The sequence below is a fragment of the Chiloscyllium punctatum genome, chromosome 2 (assembly GCF_047496795.1).
Source record: "Chiloscyllium punctatum isolate Juve2018m chromosome 2, sChiPun1.3, whole genome shotgun sequence".
NCBI classification, from domain to species: domain Eukaryota; kingdom Metazoa; phylum Chordata; class Chondrichthyes; order Orectolobiformes; family Hemiscylliidae; genus Chiloscyllium; species Chiloscyllium punctatum.
The window spans coordinates 18,418,460-18,438,700 of NC_092740.1; the positions used below are offsets into that span (position 1 = coordinate 18,418,460).

A 20,241-nucleotide genomic window follows, 5' to 3' on the forward strand; every position below is an offset into this window, starting at 1 on the left:
TCCTCCTTGACCTATCACCTTCATCTCCTCCCCCACTCACCCATTGTACTCTATGCTACTCTCTCCCCACCCCCACCCTCCTCTAGCTTATCTCTCCACGCTTCAGGCTCACTGCCTTTATTCCTGATGAAGGGCTTTTGCCCGAAACGTTGATTTCGCTGCTCGTTGGATGCTGCCTGAACTGCTGTGCTCTTCCAGCACCACTCATCCAGTATTTGATTTTCAGCATCTGCAGTCATTGTTTTTACCTTGTAGCTTCAACATATTGTCTAGCTATCACCATTGTTAGCAGCTAACCCGAGAATGCAACTTTTAAAAAAAAGGGTTTTGTGACTTACACATGAAAGAAGTGAAACTATCACTGTATTCTAACAGATGAAAGGCTGAACAGACAATCAATTCTTCAATGTATAATTTCAGTTACATCACACTGCAAATTTTTGCTATAAATTCTGTGTTACGATCGAGCCCTCCACAATCACCTGATGAAGGAGCGTCGCTCCGAAAGCTAGTGTGCTTCCAATTAAACCTGTTGGACTATAACCTGGTGTTGTGTGATTTTTAACTTTGTCCACCCCAGTCCAACACCGGCATCTCTAAATCATTCTAATTTTGGAGTTTTCTTCTGAGCCACTGAGGACTGTTTCCCCAGCCCTGATTTTTTTTTTGGAGATTGCTAGACTAACAGCAACTTTTTTGCTCTCACGGAACTTGCACTTAATGCCTGATCTTCTGGACAGTTCTGTCTTTCTTTGATTCGCAAGACAACAGCAGATTTGTTTTTGCCTTCTAACGCATTGCACTATTTACCTCAAACACTCAAATAAATGCAAGTACCTTCAATTCAGGAACACAAGTCAAAGCTGAGGCCATACATTTTTCCATGTTCGAACCCAGTACAATAACAATACATTATGAATTTTCATCACAACAATTGTAATTTTCTTGGGGAATCTAATGACACAGGGGATTAACTAAAGAATTTTGTTTTGTTCAGAATGGTAAAATAGTCATAGGAGATGAGGGGAAAGTGAGGACTGCAGATGCTGGAGATCAGAGTCTGAAAGTGTGGCGCTGGAAAAGCACAGCAGGTCAGGCAGCATCCGAGGAGCAGGACAATCGATGTTTTGGGCAAAAGCCCTTCCTGAAACATTGATTCTCCTGCTCCTTGGATGCTGCCTGAGCTGCTGCTCGCTTCCAGCGCCACACTAGAGGTGATCAGGGTCAGAGAAAAGCAGCAAGAGAAAGAGAGGAAAACCTAAATATATGCCAACAGTCAATCACAACAAAGTCCAACAAATTGATAGTGCCATTAGAGTGTCACAGCTGCAGGATGACAACAACTGGGTCCTGAATATTGAGGGGTACCTGAGCTTCAAAAAGACTAAAAAGCTCAGTAGAGGCTGAGGGATGGCGCTGTTAATCAAATATGGAATTGAAAGCTGGTTTTGTGTAAACACCACTGATTGTCGTAAAAACCATTCTGACACACTAAAGTCCTTCTGGGAGGGAAGTCTGCAGACTTTACCTGGTCTGGCATACGTGTGCAGACACAATAATGTGTTTGGCTTTTAAATACCCTCTGAAGTGGGCTAACAAGCCACTTAAATTAAGACGGGGCAACAAATGCAATTTACATCCCACGAAAAGATAAATTAAAGAAAAGACACTTAACATTTCCTATGCTGTAGCAGCAGATTCCTACCATAGAGACTTCCTTTTTCAAAAAATGCATTTATTTTAACCTCATTCTGCATTAATAAGCCACTCATATCACCCAGAGAAAATCACAATTCTGTTAGTCAATGTTTTTGAGCTGGCAGGAAGGTTTTGAATTTTATAAATTGTTCCTGATTGAGTAAGTGTTTCCCTGATAATGCTCGTGTTGAACTCCACTTGAACTGTCCAGCATTACAATATTTCAAGTTTTGCTTTTCGCTTTCTCCGACATCAAAGCAGGCATTTCACGTGTGGTCCTGAATCTAGCTGAAGCATAACAAGATAGCCCGGTGCTAAAGATAAGCCCGCAGCACTCACAATAATCGGCAGCCAGAAGTGTTAAGTGGACGATCTATTTCAGTGTCGTCTGGAGGTCCCCAAAATCACGGATGCCAGTATTAATCCAATTTAATTCACCCATACGATGTTAAGATAAGGCTGAACATCCAAGATACTCCAAAGGCTACGGGCCCTGGTGACAGTCCAGCAATGGTACCGAAGACTTGTGTCCGAGAACCTAGCTGTGCCCTGAGCCAAACTATCAGTACAGCAACAGCACTGGAATTAACCAGGAAGTGTGGAAATGTGCCCAGATATGTCCTATGCCAAAGATCAGAGCAAATTCAACTCAGCCATCATCATCTGTAAAGTGGTAGAAGGGGTCATCAACAGTGCTATCAAGCAGCACCTGCTCTGCAATGACTTGCTCAATTCCACCAGGGCCACTCAACCCCTGGCCTAGTTACAGTCCTCGTCCAAATATAAATAAAAGAGCTGAATTTGAGGGAAATGAGAATGACTGCTTTGACAGAAGGCTACATTTCTGTGACATCAAGGCGTTCTAGTAAAACAGGAGTCAATGGAAATCAGAGGAAAAGCTTTCACCTGGTTAGAATCATACCTGGAACGTAGGAAGATGGTTATGGTTGTTGGAGGTCAGTCATCTCATCTCTGCAGGAGTTCCTCAGGCTAGTGTCCTGGACCCAACCATCTTCAGCTGCTTCATCAATGACCTTCCCTCCATCATAAGGTCCGAAGTGGAGATGTTCACCAATGTTCACCATTTGTGACTCCTCAGATACTGAAGCAGCCCACATTTGAAAGCAGCAAAGCCTGATGGGAGGTGATGGCCTAGTAGTATTAATCCAGATACTCAGGTAATGTCCTGGGCACCTGGGCTTGAATCTGGCCCTGAATTTGAATTCAGTTTTTAAAAAGAAATCTGAAATGAAGAGCCTAATGATGACCAAAAAACCTTTGCCAATTGTCAAGAAAATTGTATCTAGTTTGCTAATGCCCTTTAGGGAAGGGAATCTGCCATTCTTACCTGGTCTGGCCGACATGTGACTCCAGACAATGGCTGCCTCTTGATCACCCTCTGGGCAATTAGGTGTGGGCAGGAAATGCAACATCTACATGCTGTGAATGAATAGAGGTTGTACTAAAGTTAAATTCAGTTAACATTCAAGAAATTAAAAGGCTAGCACTGCAGTATTATACACTCATAGAGTCATAGAGATGTATAGCTTGGAAACAGACCCTTTGGTCCAACCCATCCATGCCGACCAGATATCCCAACCCAATCTAGTCCCACTTGCCAGCAACCGGTCCATATCCCTCCAAACCCTTCCTATTCGTATACCCATCCAAATGCCTCTTAAATGTTGCAATTGTACCAGCCTCCACCACTTTCTCTGGCAGCTCATTCTATACATGTAACACCCTCTGCATGAAAAAGTTGCCCCTGAGGTCTCTTTTATATCTTTCCCCTCTCACCCTAAACCTATGCCCCCTAGTTCTGGACTCCCCCAACCCAGGGAAAAGACTTTGTCTATTTATCCTATCCATGCCCCTCATAATTTTGTAAACCTCTATAATCTCACCCCTCAGCCTCTGATGCCCCAGCCTGTTCAGCCTCTCCCTATAGCTCAAATCCTCCAACCCTGGCAACATCCTTGTAAATCTTTTCTGAACCCTTTCAAGTTTCATAACATCTTTCCGATAAGAAGGACACCAGAATTGCACACAATATTCCAACAGTGGCCTAACTAATGTCCTGTACAGCCGCAACATGACCTCCCAACTCCTGTACTCAATACTCTGACCAATAAAGGAAAGCATACCAAATGCCTTCGTCACTATCCTATCTACCTGTGACTCCATTTTCAAGGAGCTATGAACCTACACTCCAAGGTCTCTTTGTTCAGCAACACGCCCTAGGACCTTACCATTAAGTGTATAAGTCCTGCTCTGATTTGCTTTCCCAAAATGCAGCACCTCGCATTTATCTGAATTAAACTCCATCTCCATTTCTCAGCCCATTGGCCCATCTGGTCCAGATCCTGTTGTAATCTGAGGTAACCCTCTTCTCTGTCCACTACACCTCCAATTTTGGTGTCATCTGCAAACGTACTATCTGTACCTCTTATGCTCGCATCCAAATCATTTATGTAAATGACAAAAAGTAGAGGACCCAGCACCGATCCTCGTGGCACTCCACTGGTCACGGGCCTCCAGTCTGAAAAATAACCCTCAACCACCACCCTCTGTCTTCTACCTTTGAGCCAGTTCGGTATCCAAATGGCTAGTTCTCCCTGTATTCCCTGGGGTCTAACCTTGCTAATCAGTCTCCCATGGGGAACCTTGTCGAACTCCTTACTGAAGTATTGCCCATTAAATTACTACGTTGTCGCTATAAACCCTTGACGGCCCCAATTTAGGAAAGTGAATACACCATTCATGCTTAGTCTGCCCTGCATGTGACTCCAGACCCACAGCAATGTGGTTCCCTCTAAACTTGCTCTGAATTGCCGCAGGAATCCATTGAGTTGTCTTCAAGGCAGTGACTCAGCTTCACCTTCTTGAGGAAAATTAGGGATGGTCTCTAAAGTTTTATTCTGCCAATCAAACACTTGATGGAATAAGAAAAAAAAACCAAGGCTCTGACAAATACAAATAATTACAACTTGTGAAGGGTCCTGCTGTGTCAGTCAGTTGTGAATTTCAGGGAAGCTCAGAAATTGTGACTGGCAAACAGCTGAGTTGAAGCCATAAATGAAATATGGAACACAATTTCATTCACATTATCTAAAGCAAATAGCTTTCAGATAAAATTATATTGTGGCTTATTAATCAACAATTGCCACACCTGCAGTTAGTATGTTTATAGTGTGTTTAAACAGGTTGATTGGTGTTCGTCTGAGGTACAACTGACAGAGGCTGAGAATGTAAAGGACAATGAGCAGAGGTTATTTGATCTGTTTCAAGGTTCAGCTGTGTTTTCCCAGTGTTTTCACCTCAACTGAGCCTTATTAACACTATTCGTTTTGGGAAATCTCTCCTTTTCCGCTTTGCACAACTGCCCAAGAAAATACCATCTGCTGTAAGTTGAGAAAGTGAGTTGGGAGGAGTGGCACTCTTTAAGAAGCTTAGCAAACAGTTTCACTTGACCACAATTTAGGACGAGGGTACTGTATCGTTCAAAAATATGCTGCCATGATGCAAACTCCCATAATGTTCCTCTTGTGTCTCTCACTTACACTTCACTCTGTTTGGGTTGTAGCAGTGGGTGATTTTTATCTTCCCCAATATTGACTAGGACTCCCTTAGTGCCAGGGGCTTAGATGGGGCAGAGTTTGTTAGGTGCATCCAGGAGGGTTTCTTGAAACAATGTATAAAAAGTCCAAATGGGGGAGAGTTTCAGTAGGGAAGCATTTTGGAAATAGTGATCATAATTCCATAAATTTTAGTATAGTAATGAATAAGGTGGAGTTGTGAATAGTGAGGAAGGTGGTCAAAGATACAGTAGGACATAGATCAGTTGGAATTTGGGCAGAGAAATGGCAGATGGACTTTAATCCAGTCAAGTGTGAGGTGAAGCATTTTGGGAGGCCAAATGTAAGAGGAAAGTATGCAGTAAATGGCTGGACCATTAGAAACGTTGATATCCAGAGGGATCTTGGGGTCCAAGGCCATAACTCCCTGAAAGCGACAACACAATTGGATAAGGTGGTAAGGTAGGCATATAGCATGTTTGCCTTCTATGGTCGGGGAATTGAGCATAACAGATGGCAAATCATGTTGCAGCTGTATGAACTTTAGTTAGGCCACATTTGGAACGTTATATGTCATTCTGGTAGCCACAGTGTAGAAAAGATGTGGCGGCTTTGGAGAGAATGCAAAATAAGTTTACCAGGATGTTGGAGTGTATTAGCTATAAGGAGAGGTTGGACAAACTTGGATTGTTCTCACTAGAGCTGAGGGATTTAATAAAAGTATGTAAAGTCATGAGAGGCATGGCTAGAGTGGATAGCTGGAATCTTTTCCCATGGTGTAAATGTCAAATACCATTCGGCTTAAGGTGTGTGGGAAAAGTTTAAAGGAGATGTGCAAGGCAAGTTTTTTTTACACAGAGGGTGGGAGGTGTCTGGGACGTGCCTGTCAGAGGAGGTGGTGGAAATAGATGTAATAGCAACACTTAAGTGGCATTTGGACAAACACACGAACAGGCTGAGAATAGGTTATGGACCATGTGTAAGCAGATGGGATTAGTTTAGAATGGCATCATGTTCGGCACATCTGTTCCTGTTCATGTTCTATGTTCTTAGTGCTTCAAATTGCTCCATCACATCGTCACCCACACTTTGGAAGGTCTAGCTTCCCCTAAAACCTCCTTTGCCCATATTATAGTCTCTGGTCCTCTCTCCACTCCCTTATGTTCAAACTTTGAAACATGGATTGACCTGGTTAGATCACATAAACATTATGGGATCCTACTGACATAAGCTAAAACTGTCCAGTATTCCTGGGTTGAGAACTGAGACATCCATTAATTTGTTGGAACAGATGGGCCACAGGAAAAGCTTTCTCAATTGGTAGCTCTGGCTTTCCTGATCTCTTTTGTCAATTGAAGAATATTTAATTTTTTCATTCATCTATTTTTCCTCATTCATTTGTTCAGAGATGTTATTCCACACCTCTGGAGCAGGTGAGACTCAAACGTGGGCCTCCCAGTCCAGGGGGAAGGACACCATCGCTGTGCCACAAGAGTGTTTACTTCTGCAAGGTTAAACGGTTTCAAGTGTTTCTAGTTTCTGCTATTGTTACTTTAAAAGGTCTAAATGGGTGACATTAAGACTAATTTGTAACAAGTGAAAAGCAACAAATTTTTGAAAGCTTTTTAAATGAGTAATATATAGTTAATTGCCTTTACATGTTTTATAATGATGAATGGGCAAAGAAGTGCCATAGCCTAGCACTGGGGTCATACAGGGCCATGGGGCTTGGGCATAGCCTGGTATGGGGGCATGAAGAGGAAGAGGAGTCTTAGATCTTCATTGTGAAAAAACCCCTCAAGCAGATGACACTTTATAACACTTGTTACAACCAAGTGAGAAGGAATGATCAGCTTCCCTCCTCTTTTAAATCATCACAACAAATATTTTTATTTAGTTTTTAACATGTAGCTGTCAACTTCCAATCAAACTTATTTTACCAGACCGAAAAAGAATGATAGAGTGTAGTGCTGGAAAAGCACAGCAGGTTAGGCAGCATCTGAGGAGCAGGAAAATCAACATTTCGGGCAAAAGCCCTTCATCAAAAGCCATTCCTGATGAAAGGCTTTTGCCCGAAACGTCGATTTTCCTGCTCCTCGGATGCTGCCTAACCTGCTGTGCTTTTCAAGCACCACTCTAATCTTGACTCTAATCTCCAGCTTCTGCAGTACCCACTTCTGCCCCGAAAATGAATGATAGTCAATTCCAAGGTTTTTTTTCAGTGAAAGAGAGTGGAATTTTATGATCTATTAAACCTGAGAAGACATCAAACATAAACACACAACCAGAGATAATAAAGCTTAAAAGGATGTCTATGCAAACAGGAAGGTAAAGACATTTGCAGTTTAATGTTTTTTTGAATTCTTGAATAGTGAGAGTGAAAGGTGAGTCACAAACGTTTAGCAGGTCTCCTGCTTCCCTGGTACAGAGATACCGAGTCATACAACACGGAAACAACTCATCCATGCCGACCAGATATCCCAAATTAATCCAGTCCTATTTACCAGCATTTGGCCCATATCTCTCTAAACCTTTTCTATTCATATACCTATTCCTATTCATATTCATGATATTTCAAAGCTTCCACATAATTTTGATTTCTCAGTGGCCTGTGTTTTTCCCAAATCTCTTTTTCATCAATGCTAGGTTCTAAGATTATGAGAGAGGTAAACCAGAACTTTTAATATCCTTTCAGATATCAGCCCACATTGTTTTCTCTTTCCTTTGTTGTTCAAAGGCTGCTACAAAATTTGAAAGCAAGTATTAGTATTCACAAATATGCTGACGAAACCCAGCTCGACCTCACCATTGCCTCTCTAGTTTCCAATGCTATTGCTCAATTATTCATCACGCTGCACTGGATGAAATTTGCTCAAACTCAAAATTGGGAAGACTGAAGCACTGTTTTCATGTCACTGCTCAAACTTCCATTTGCTAGCTAGCATTTTAATCCCATTCCTTGTCAGCCATAGGGGTCCAAACCAGATGTTTTGCAACCTTGGTGCCATATTTGACTCTGTCATGAGCTTCCAACAATTGATTTGTGGCATAACTAAGACCAACCAATTCCGCCTCTGTAACACTTTTTAAAGGTAATTCAGCTGATTCTCAGGGAATTGCATCTTGGGATGAATCACAGAACTGTGACAACACAAAAGGAAGCGATTTGGCCTGTTTGTTCTGTAATGGCTCACCAAATGTACACAGCACCTAAAGCTAATCCCCTCCCTTCCCCAGTTAATGCTGAAAGAAATCATGAAAGAAAGATATGAAGGAGTAAGTTATAAGAAATGTACAGGAGAAGATATGGTAGAAGGGTTCTGAGGAATGGACACTGTGTTGGCCAGCATTTATTGCCCATCCCTAACTGCCCTTGTGAGATGGTGGTGAGCCACCTTCACAGATTGCTGAAGTCTATGCTGTGTAGGGTCATTTCCAGTGCATTTAGGTAGGGAGTGCCATGATTCACAGCAATTCCAGTTCATCTATCACCCCTGTGCTCTTGAGATACATGAACTTCTGGTCAAGCAGCACCTTGATTTTAAAAACTCTCATCTTTGTTTCCAAATCTCTTTACTGCCTCACTTCTCTCTCTGTCAGGAATCTTTTCTTCCCCACAGTCCTTGGAGAAAACTGTGCTTGTTTAATCCTTGCCTTTTGAGCATCCCTAACCAGGTAAACTTGCAGGTTGGGTCAGTAGTTAGGAAGGCAAATACAATGTTGGCATTTATTTTGAGAGGACTTGAGTATAAAAGCGGGAATGTACTTCTGAAGCTTTTTAAGGCTCTGGTCAGACCACATTTGGAGTATTGTGTGTAGTTTTAGGCCCCATATTTCAGGAAGGATGTACTGGCCCTGGAGTGGGTTCAGAGGAGGTCCATGAGAATGGGCTGAATGGCCTACATTCTGCTCGAATGTCTTGTGATCTTATTGTCCAACCAACATCAACATCTATGCCTTCAGCTACCTGGTTCGAATGTGATGATGCTGTTCCTTTAACAAGGCTAAGTTGTCCTTGGTTTTGTTTTCAGAGTGGTCATAAATGCGTAGATTACATTAGATTACTCTACAGTGTGGAAACCGGCCCTTCGGCCCAACAAGTCCACACCGACCCGCTGAAGCGCAACCCACCCATACCCCTACATGTAGGTTCCGATGCGTCTGATTTGGATGGGTTTTAGGGCCAGTTTGATTATAGTTAATAGATAATGCCTCAGGAAAAAGGCTTTCAAGATTTAAAAAACACTTGTACAATAAAAGGGGAGTGGTCTGTTCTCCCAGCTCAGCTTTTCTCTGGTTTGGTTTGGTTTGGTTCTAGCAAACAGTTTGTTTTTTGAGGCTGCTGGTCAAAGAAGCATATCCATGCTGATCCTCTCTCTCTCTCTGGCATGAAGTATACTCAAGGCTGAGATAAATTTTTTTTATCATTAGGGCATTCAAGGGTTAAGCAGAAAAGTGGAGACTTAGGCTTATCAAATCAATCATGACCTCATTGAATGGTGGAGCAGACTCAGTGGGCAGAATGGCCTGCTTCGGCTCTGTCTTATGGTCAAATGCTTGTGGCTTCCAAGTTCTGCTTCAGGATCTGAGCACGTATATCAGGGCTCACACACAAATGCATCTCTGGCCAGACACTTTTTTAAAATTTAAACTGTAGTCACAAATGCCGTTCAGTTCTGTACAATAGCATATGAAGAAACAAATATTAGAGTTAGACACTATCCAACAAACAAACCAAAGACATCTCTTTCTTGTGCAAGGTTATATTTACATATGATTGAGGCACCAGGAGGGTCCGATAACTGAACGGATCCCCATTTAACTTTGGCAGAGAGAACTTAGAGAGTGGTCCAAGCTGCTCCAAGCTTTAGCGCGTCCTTTAGCACATAATCCAGGAGCTTGGAATGTGCCGGTCTGCAAAACTCGGTTGAGGTCAAGTCCTTGTTATGGAAGACCAACATGTTTCGGACAGACCAAAGACCTTCTTGCGCCGAGTTGATGGTCCTCACCATCTTGGTGCAGTTGATGTTTGTCTCGGTATGTGTCCCAGGGAACAGACTGTAGAGCACAGAGTCCCATGTCGCGGAGCTTGGGATGAACCTCGACCAAAACCACTGCTTCTTTCTTGAGCCTTCATTTACAAAGCAGGAGATGGGGGACAGTCATTGAGGGCAGCATGTGATGTATATGAGGATCTCACAGAGGATCTCTCCTTCTCACCACTAGTCGAGCGATGTCTTGGTGCTTCTTGAAAAGTTCTGGCAATGTGGCATCCTGCCAAATGACTTTGACAGTCTGCTCAGGGAGGCAAAAGTAAGGACTGCAAATGCTGGAAATCAGAGTCTAGATTAGAGTGGTGCTGGAAAAGCACAGCAGGTCAGGCAGCATCCGAGGAGCAGGAAAATCGACGTTTTGGGCAAAAGCCTTTCATCAGGAGTGACTGACTCAGTCAGTCCTGATGAAGGGCTTTTGCCCGAAACGTCGATTTTCCTGCTCCTCGGATGCTGCCTGACCGGCTGTGCTTTTCCAGCACCACTCTGATCTAGAGTCTGCTCAGGGAACTAACTGTTATGATCCACCCTCTCCTTTTCCCACAGGGTCTCGAGGACGCTACGTGCTGACCACTTTCTGATGTACATGCAGTCAAAGGTTTTTCTCTTTTGTAAATTTCTCCATAAAGGACAGGTGATACGGAATGGTCCAACTGCTTGGAGAGTTCCGTAGCAACAAGGCCAGTCCCATCCTTCACAATGCATGCACTGGCCAAACACAGCATCGGTGGCGCTGTCAATATCTTAAACTACAGCCCTTGACAGCTCCAGGCAGATGGAAGGGTGGTCATTTTGAAGATGCTGTTGTGTTGTATGGGTTAATGTTGTTCCTCTAACCAACATAAACAAACTTATTGCTTCTGCCTTCTGGATCTTGCTGTGCAACACTGACTGACCTTATTTGTTGGATAAAGTAATGGTTAATGCTCATATTATGTCAGCTCCACCCATTGTACTGATATCACACATAGCATGTGGGTGGAGTCAGGGAGCTCCACTCCAACCTCTGGATGGAGGAGATGGTGGCATAGTGGTCATGTCACTGAGTTTGCGATGCAGAGCCGATGCTAAAATCCAAAAAAAACTGCGGATGCTGTAAATCTGAAACAAAAACAGAAATTGCTGGAAAAGCTCAGCAGGTCTGGCAGCATCAGTGGAAAGAAATCAGAGTTAACGTTTTGGGTCCAGTGACACAAGATAGGCTTGTTAATTGCAGTGAAAGAAACATTTACTTTCACCAGTGTTTTTGAGTAAAGAAATCTGTTATTCTTAACTGGTCAGATCTACATGTGACTGCAGTTCTACATCAATGTGGTTAACTCTTAATTGCACCACCATCAATAAAGGCAGGCCTAGCAAATCCCATGACTGAAATTAAAATTAAGAGACTAGTCACTATCCCTGACCAAATGAAGTTGTACTTATTGTTATCATCAATAAACCTTTTTTTATGAGCTGCTTTGTGAAACCAGAGGCTTCATGTAAATATAAGCTCTTTTTTTTTGACTTTACTTACTGTGATCCTCATGTTAAGCAAATACTGCAGCAAAATGCACCTACACAGCACTGCAGTGACAGCATTGCAGTGACAGCATTGCAGTGTTGGCTTATGAAGAAGATTCTGCAGGAACGATATCAATGCGCTGAGGACCACAGTCCCAAATACTTGACTAGAAATGAATAAACTTCATTGCGTATTAATTGTGAATGCTTTTTTTTAGTATCGTACTCTACTGTATGTAACAGTGCTGATGTGTTAACGTAGCCCTTCAAGTGTTAAATCCAACTGGAGAAAGTTACGGCCTGATTGACGTTACCTTTTTCTTCTCCTTTTTATGCTAAGCATTGCCAAAGCCCCTCAATTTGGCACAAAGTTTCAAATGGCTGGGGCCAATGCATGTAGAGTGGCAACATGACCTAATTTTATATGCAGCTAACTATGAGCACCACAAACTATCTGTCCTGCAGCAGCCCTAGAACAGGCATAGTTAATACAACAAACTCACAGTGGCTGGGACACGCGAACATGACTATCAACTGTGAGGCCGTGGGAGAGCTGTGCAAAGTACGTGATCTTAAAGCTGAACCACTCTTTCATTTTGTGACACATTTCCCCGTGAAGTTCATTTCTCTTGCTTGGCTTTTGCTCTATCATTTCTCCTCACCCCATCTCTCTTAACCCACTCATGCCCCAATTACGAGACTATTTCTTTTCCAACAGCAATTCTCTGGTTATTACATAGCCCTCAAACAAACAGAATTGTTCTTTGGAAGAGCTTACTGTGCATAAATTGGCTGCTTTGTTTCCTGTATTACAATCCTTCAAATGTATCTTTTTAACTATAGATTTACTTTGGTGTATTCTGAACTCTTAAATGACACTACATCAATACCATTTTCTGCCATTCAATTTCCTTTCTCTGAGGTAGGTAGATAGGCAACTCCCTACTATTTTGCTACTGCAAATAAAAAAGCATTCTGGGAGAAGCTAAAATGCCTGAAGCTAAATTCCTCGGTTGACAAGCTGAAGAATACTCCCTTTCACAAGCCATGTCTTGTAGTCTATCACAAGAATCACATTAAGTTACATTGAAATTGTCTTGCATTTCCAGTTCGTATCAGCCATATTCAGTCAGCAATAGTCTTACTTCTGACTCAAAAGTGTTGCGGTTTCAAGTAAGTTGGCTGAAGGGGTCTGCATTATCCCACATTACAACAGTGAGCAGCTGGAATGAGTTGAGCTGGTGAAAGGTGCTATTTAAATGCTCAGCTTTCTTTGGGTCCTTTCATTGTTCGGGGCTCCGTATTTCAGAAAAGACATTAATCCAAAGCTCTATTCGCCCAATCAGCTGGGTGTAAAAAGTTTGCAAAATGCCCAAATAGAGAGGGCAGAGAGTTCTCCTCCTTATCCTGATATACATTTTACCCACAATTAACATAGTAGTTCATCATTTATGTCTTTGTGTTTTCCTTCTACAATTTTTTCAGAGTTTAAATTGGCTGCTGTGTTTCCCTGTATTAAAATAGTTTAATAATTTTAAAGTACTTTATTGTCTGATGTTTTGAGTGGGCTAGGAAAGAAGCTACATATTACTCAGCTGGGTCCATCCTACTTGTAGGTTCACAATGGTAGATCCATCTCTCACTGTTCCATCAAAAGCAATCTTGAGAGCAGTTGTCTTGTCTCCTTCAAAAAGATCTTGAAAATCACAATAAAACAAAGAATTGCGGATGCTGGAAGTCTGAAGTAAAAACAGAAAGTGGTGGAGAAACTCATCAGGTCTGGTAACAAAATAAACCTGTGTTTTTCTCTCTCTACAGATGCTGCTGGACCTGCTGAGTTCTCCACCATTTTCTATTTCTTGTTTTGAAAATTGTAAACCTTCTGACCAGGAAACTACATCCTGAACAAGAGCAAACCATTTAGCCCTTGAGCAAATTCTGCAATTTAATGTGATTATGACTAATCTCTAACCCAAATCCATCTTTACCCCAAATGCCTGAAAATTTTAGGTTAACATAACCAGTCTCAGGTTTAACAACAACTGCCATTTGCAGAAGACAACTCCAAACATCTAAGACCCTTCACGTGTTTCTGAATTGTGCACTGGAGAAATTTGGCTGTAATTTTAAGTCTGTGCCCCCCCCCTCGTGCTAGACTCACAAACCAATAAAAACAGTTCTTATGTTTTGGATCTGATTTTTTTTCAAGACTGGATTTTTGTTTGGTGAAGGCATCAAGGCATATGGAGTGAAGAAAGACTTGCATTTATATTTCAATTTCACAACCCCATCCAACAGACAAGGAAGTATTTTTTGTAGTGTCACCCCATTGCAATGTATAAAATGTTGCAACCAATTTGCACACAGCTATCTTTCCAAACAGTAATGTAACAATTGCTGTCTGTTTTTGCTAAGCTGGATCTTAGAATAAATTTGGCCAAAGAAAGCATTTCTTTAAAGTAATAACGTGGGATCTTTTATATCCCCTTGACAGGGTACAAGAGACTTCAGTTTAATGCCCATTTGAAAAGCAGCATCTCTGGAAGTGCAGTGCTCCATCACTAGTGCACCAGTGTTTTAAGGTAGGCAAATCGACTCTTGATACAGAATAACAATGATCTTCCCAAATGTTAGGATAGCCTGGAAGGGGCTACCTCCCATTTGAATCATTATTAGTCCTAAGGGGTCAGTTAGCATGACTCAGTTTGTACAATTTTGATCTCTTGAGTATGATACATGTGATCCCAGACTCACAGAAATGTAGTTAACCTTCTGAAGTAGCCTTAGGAAGCCAAAGTGTAGGGATAGAGTCATAGAGATTTAATAGCATGGTAAAAGGCCCTTCAGGTTATTATGCCAATACCAGTCATCAAACATCTATTTATTCTAATCCCATTTTCTAGCACTTCGTCTGTGTATGCTATGCATTTCAAGTGCTCATCTAAATAATTCTTAAATGTCTTGAGGGTTTCTGTCTCTACTTCCTTTCAGGCAGTGAGTACCAGATTCCAAAAGCCCTCAAATTCCCTCTAAACCTCCTGCTCCTTAAAATCCCCCCACTATTGCCCTCTACAAGGGGGAAAAGTTTCTCAAATTCCCTCTAAACCTCCTGCTCCTTAAAATCCCCCCAGTATTGCCCTCTACAAGGGGGAAATGTTTTCCCTATCTATGCCCTCATATCTAAGCACATCTCAGTCGGGTCACCCCTTGAGCCTTCCCTCGTCTAAGGAAAACAATTACAGCCTATCTAGTCTCTCTCCGTTGCTGAATTGATCCAGTTCAAGCAACATTCTGGTGAATGTCCTCTGCATCTTCTTCAGTACAATCACTTCTTTCCTGTAGTGTGGCGACCAGAACTGCATACTGTTCTCCAGCTGTCTCCTAACTAATGTGTGATGCAGGTCATCATAAGCTCCCTGCTGTTGTATTTACTGCATTGATTAATAAAGGCAATTATGTCATATGCCTTCTTAACCACCTATCTACCTGTCCTGCTGCCTCCAAGGATCTGTGGAGATGTACACAGGGTCCTGCTGATCCTCTCTACTTCATAGGGTCCTAGCATTTGACATGTACTCCATTGGAGTTCTTTCAAAGTGCATCAACTCACTCTTTTCAGGATTAAGTTCCATTTGTCATTGTTCAGCCTATTTGACCGGTCTGTCTAACATCATTCTACAGTGTAAGGCTTTTCTACTTTCTGTTTAACCACAATAAATGTTGGCCCAGCATAAAAGCTCACATCACAAGTCACATGAAAAAGTCCTTCAGCAATATCCCTGAAGAAATGCGAATTAACTGAGTGGTTTCTCGTGGCCATCAGGGGAGCTTTCTGTGTGCGAATGATGAAGGGCTTTTGCCCGAAACGTCGATTTTGCAGCTCTTTGGATACTGCCTGAACTGCTGTGCTCTTCTAGCACCATTAATCCAGAATCTGGTTTCCAGCATCTGCAGTCATTGTTTTTACCTCTGCACTTAAAAGTACTTTCCTGGGTGCTTTGCTAGGTCCCGAAGCGCTATAATAATGCAATTCCTTTATTATGGGATTAAGGATTCGGAGACCCCTGGTAGCAATCGATCAGCTGTGCAGCACCAACAAAAAAGTTGAGAAGGCATTCTTCAATACACAGCTGCCAGGGCGAGGGTGGGAAGGAGTGTGCGCATTTGATCATTCAGATTCCCGGGTCGGGGCGGTGCTCTGCGCGCAGTGAGGATGCGGGTCATTCAGGTTACGGGGCGGGCCCTTGCACTGTCGCTAGTGGTTGGGCGCTGATGTTTGTATCCAGCGTCCCGGGCGGCAGGGCTGACTGTGCCGTCAGTCAGTGAGTGAGTGTAGCGGAGGCAGAAGCAGAGCTGAGCTGCATCTCAGTCACTGTACAAAAAAGCCCCAGTCTAGGGGTATCGGCTCCTCCAGTTAAAGGGAAAAGGGGAGGGGATGACTGTTCAGTGCAGAAAGCAAAATTGCAACAAGTTAAGCACAGATAGAGACACAGCCTCGGATTAAATCAGGGAATTAACCTCTTTTAATTCTATTTTTACAAAATGCTTACTAAATGCACGGGCAATGATTATAGAATGAGTGCAATGAGAGGCTGAAGTGGGGGTGGGAGTTGCTTTTCCGAAGCTCAGTGCATGCAGAGGAGAACGAGGACAAAGTACTGCCGTTGTAGAGGACAGGGATCAGCTGGTGAGTAACATGCTTTACTGTCAGCTAACGCTACCTGCTTCCCATTGTAGAGAGAGAGTAAGGAATAGCCTGTTTAACACCTCCACGCACTCCATAAGCCTGTATTTATGACCACAGGTTCATACGACACATGTAAACAATCTTTATAAATATCATCATATATGTTTTATATGTATCCGCCTTTTTCATAGCCCCTTTGATAATGCAGTGTCACCATATGCTTCTCAAAGGGACATATTTATCATATTTGGTTGCATACCTAATTTATTCTATGTGCCACCTAATATTTGGACACGTTCTGTGTAACCTACAAGGTTATAGATCAAGAGCTGGGAAGTGGAATTAGACGGGTAGTTCTTTTTGTCTACCACAGATGCAAGGAACCGAATGTCCTCTGTTTATATGTCGTTTCTTGCAATGTCTCTAATTGTATATGTCCTTTGATGTAGTCAATATCTAGCACAGGTCATTGCATATGTTAGCTATATAGTATACTGACAGCTTTTTTTTGTACCAGTACATCTGTAATACAGCTTTTCTTTTTGTCTTTACATATTTGGTTGTATGTGCAGAGGTTCTTTTTGTAGTTGCGTTGATCAAAACAAACTTCTGTAATAAATCTGAAGTCCTTTCACTCACTGTCTTTGGTGAGAGACTTACAGTAATTGCTCAGAGTTTGGCACACATACTGTAGAAAGAAATCAGATTCGGTTTAATGCTATCCCAGTTCTGAGGTGTTTGTATATATCTTAAAATTGTTCAGAATAGAGCAAAGCCATTCAGCCCCATTGAGTCTACACTGGCTATTTTGAAGAACAAGTGCAGTTCTTCACATGTTACTTTAATGATTTTTCCCCTTTAAGTATTCCCTTTTTGTAACCTATTATTATACTGCCCTGCAACATTGAATTAGACATTGTGTTACAACACTTTATCATATGTTTTGCAAGTAGATTTATTTCCCTTGTGTTGTATTTGGCTGTTTTGCTAATCACTTCAATCTGTGCCCTCTTAATGTCTACATATCACTTACTGGAAAGAGTTTCTCTTTTGTTTTTACTCTGCCCAAACCCTTCATTATTTTATAAAAGCCTCTGTCCAATCTCCTTCAGCTCCTCCTCCTTGTCTCTGCTTCAGACAAACAATCCAGATTTCCCTGTTTGTCCACATAACTACAGTCCCTTATCCCTGGAACTATTCTGGCAAGTCACATCTGTAAGTTCTCCAAATTCTTTATGTCCTTGTTCAAGCATGGCACCTGAATTAAGACCCAGTTCTCTAGCTGAGGCCAAGCGGGTGTTTAATTTAGGTTTAACATTCAACTCTATGGGTCAAGTGCTAGAAAGTGGGACTAGGTTAGAGTAGTTGTTGTAATTGATGTAGACTTAATGGGCCTCTTCTGTATGATGTTATGAACCTATCTTCTATTCTTCTATGCAGCATCCTGACTTTTGTATTCTATGCATCTATTTATAAAGCCCAGGATCCCATAGGCTTTGTCACTGTTATGTTCACCTGTCATGCCACCTTCAAATATTTGTGCATAGCATGCTTCTCTGTTCCCGTGCCCGCTTGAACATTTTTTTTATTTCTAGGTTGCATCGATTTTGTGCGTGGCTTATTAAAATTTACAAGCCATAGCCTGTAACCAAGTGGAGACGCAGCGTGCATCTTAACATGGGGAAAAGGTATCCCTTACACACATGTTTAATGGCAAGAAGGGCCAAGTAAGAACCTGGTGGGAAGATGTCTGTGCTGATTAGCCTGCATGGCAGTTTCTTCCTGCTGACCATCAGCTGCTGGTTGTGTGCCCTTGCCCAGCAGAGAAATGGTAGTGACGGAAATGTGACAGGGCAGGAGGCTGGATGGGTGCCTTTCATCACCTCGCGACTGGATCACATCATCGTGAAAGAGGGAGTCAGTGTGACGATGAACTGCAATGTAAGTGGCAACCCTGAGCCGCAGATTCAGTGGTACAACTCCAATGGCCGCTTGCTGAACCAGGACACTGGTAAGTTGGAACAGGACTCCCCTCTGAGGTGAAACAAAAAGTCAGAAAGCACAGCTTAAAAGTCACAAAGTGGAATGATCCTTCCAGTTCCCCCTTTGTACATTCTTGGTTTGTAGGTGTTCCTGGCTGGGCTGGCTCTTCCTATCCCTAATTGCCCTGGACAAGATGGTGGCCTTCAGTTGCTGCAGTCCATGGGGCATAGGGACCGCCTTAGTTCTTTAAGGGAGGGAGTTCCACGGTTTTGACTCAGTGACAGAGAAGGGTATAGTTCCAAGTCAGGATGATGGTTAACTTGGAGGGTGGTAATAATACTCGCAGGTTTACAAGGGCTGTATTTACTAGACAATCTCAACTGGTTTATCATCAAACAATGCAGAACTTTGTGCATCCAGTCAATCATTGGCCTTTAATGGAGTTATCTGATTAGACCCACTCTCCCTGTTTATCCCCATGGTACTGCAGTGATTCCTGTGCTGGAGGAACTAATGTAAGAAGAGAAATTGGATCAATTAGGGCTATATTTACTGGAGTTTAGGAAAAGGATGAAGATGGTGAGGGGAACCTCTTAGAAACTTATAAAACTCTAACAGGACTGGACGATAAATTCCCAATGACCAGCGACATCAGACTTGGAGGTTGTAGTCTCAGGATATTGTGTAAGTCCTTTAGGTCTGAGATGAGGAGAAATTTCTTCATCCAGAGAGCAGTGAGTCTGTGGAATTCTCTGCCACAGGAAGCGATTGAAGTCAAAACATTGAATGTTTTAAAGGAGTTAGATACCGTTTTTTGGGCAAAATGGGTCAAAGGATGGGGAGAAAATGGGAACAGGGGACTGAGTTGGAAGATCAGCCACAACCATATTGAATGGTGGAGAAGGCTCAAAGGACTGAGTGGCTTACTCCTTTTTTCTCTGTTTCTATACCTTTACTCCTGCAATGTTTTCCTTTTTTGAGTATTTTCCTTTCAAAAGTTCCTGTTGAATCTATTTAAATTCAGTCAGTGAGTTCTAAATCATTAGTGTCACTTTGCTTCAAAAAATGCATTCTCCTTATTTCATTTCTCTGGTTCTTTTGCCAGCCCTTTTAAAACCTGTGTCCTCTGGTTACTCACCCTCCTGCTAATGGACAATTGATAATTCACATTTGTCAGGAAGAGACTGTCAACATCCCTTGTATTTATGAGTCATAAAGTCATACACACGGAAACAGACCCTTCGGTCCAACTGGTCCATGCTGGCCCATGTTCCCAAACTCAACTAGTTCCACCTACCTGTGTTTGGCCCACATTCCTCCAAATCTTCCCTATTTGTGAACCTATCCAAATGTCGTTTAAATGTTGCAGCTGTACCTACACCCACCACTTTCTCTGGAAGTTCATTTTGCACACAAACTGCTCTCTGTGTAAAAATAAAATGTTGCCCGTCTCATCCTTTTTTAAAGGTTCCACCTCTCACATTGAAAATACACCATCTAGTTTTCTCCCCCACCTAGGGAAGAGAACCTTGTCATTCACATTATCTATGCCCATTATGGTTTTGTAAACCTCAATAAAGTCACCCCTTAACCTCCTATGTTCCAGTGAAAAAAGACCCAGCACTTCCAGTCGATTTTGATATCTCAAAACCTCCATCCTGACAATACCTTGGTAAATATTTTTTTGAACCCTCTTCAATTGAATAATCTCCTTCTTATAAAAGGGCGACCAGAACTGCACATA

General features: G+C 42.3%; 1 protein-coding gene across 2 annotated transcripts in view; it reads left to right on the forward strand.

The window, feature by feature from the left end:
- The first annotated feature begins 16,134 nt into the window (after positions 1-16,134).
- The window catches only part of LOC140494937 (microfibrillar-associated protein 3-like), a 40,095-nt gene continuing 35,988 nt past the window's right edge, over positions 16,135-20,241 (forward strand). Inside the window, exons 1-2 of one of the 2 annotated variants that reach the window (XM_072594552.1) lie at positions 16,135-16,514; positions 18,110-18,525. In XM_072594552.1, coding sequence (XP_072450653.1) covers positions 18,261-18,525 — 265 coding nt within the window. In that variant the 5' untranslated portion in view covers positions 16,135-16,514; positions 18,110-18,260. The remainder of the gene's footprint in view (positions 16,515-18,109; positions 18,526-20,241) is intronic. The other variant, XM_072594553.1, reaches the window with a different exon arrangement.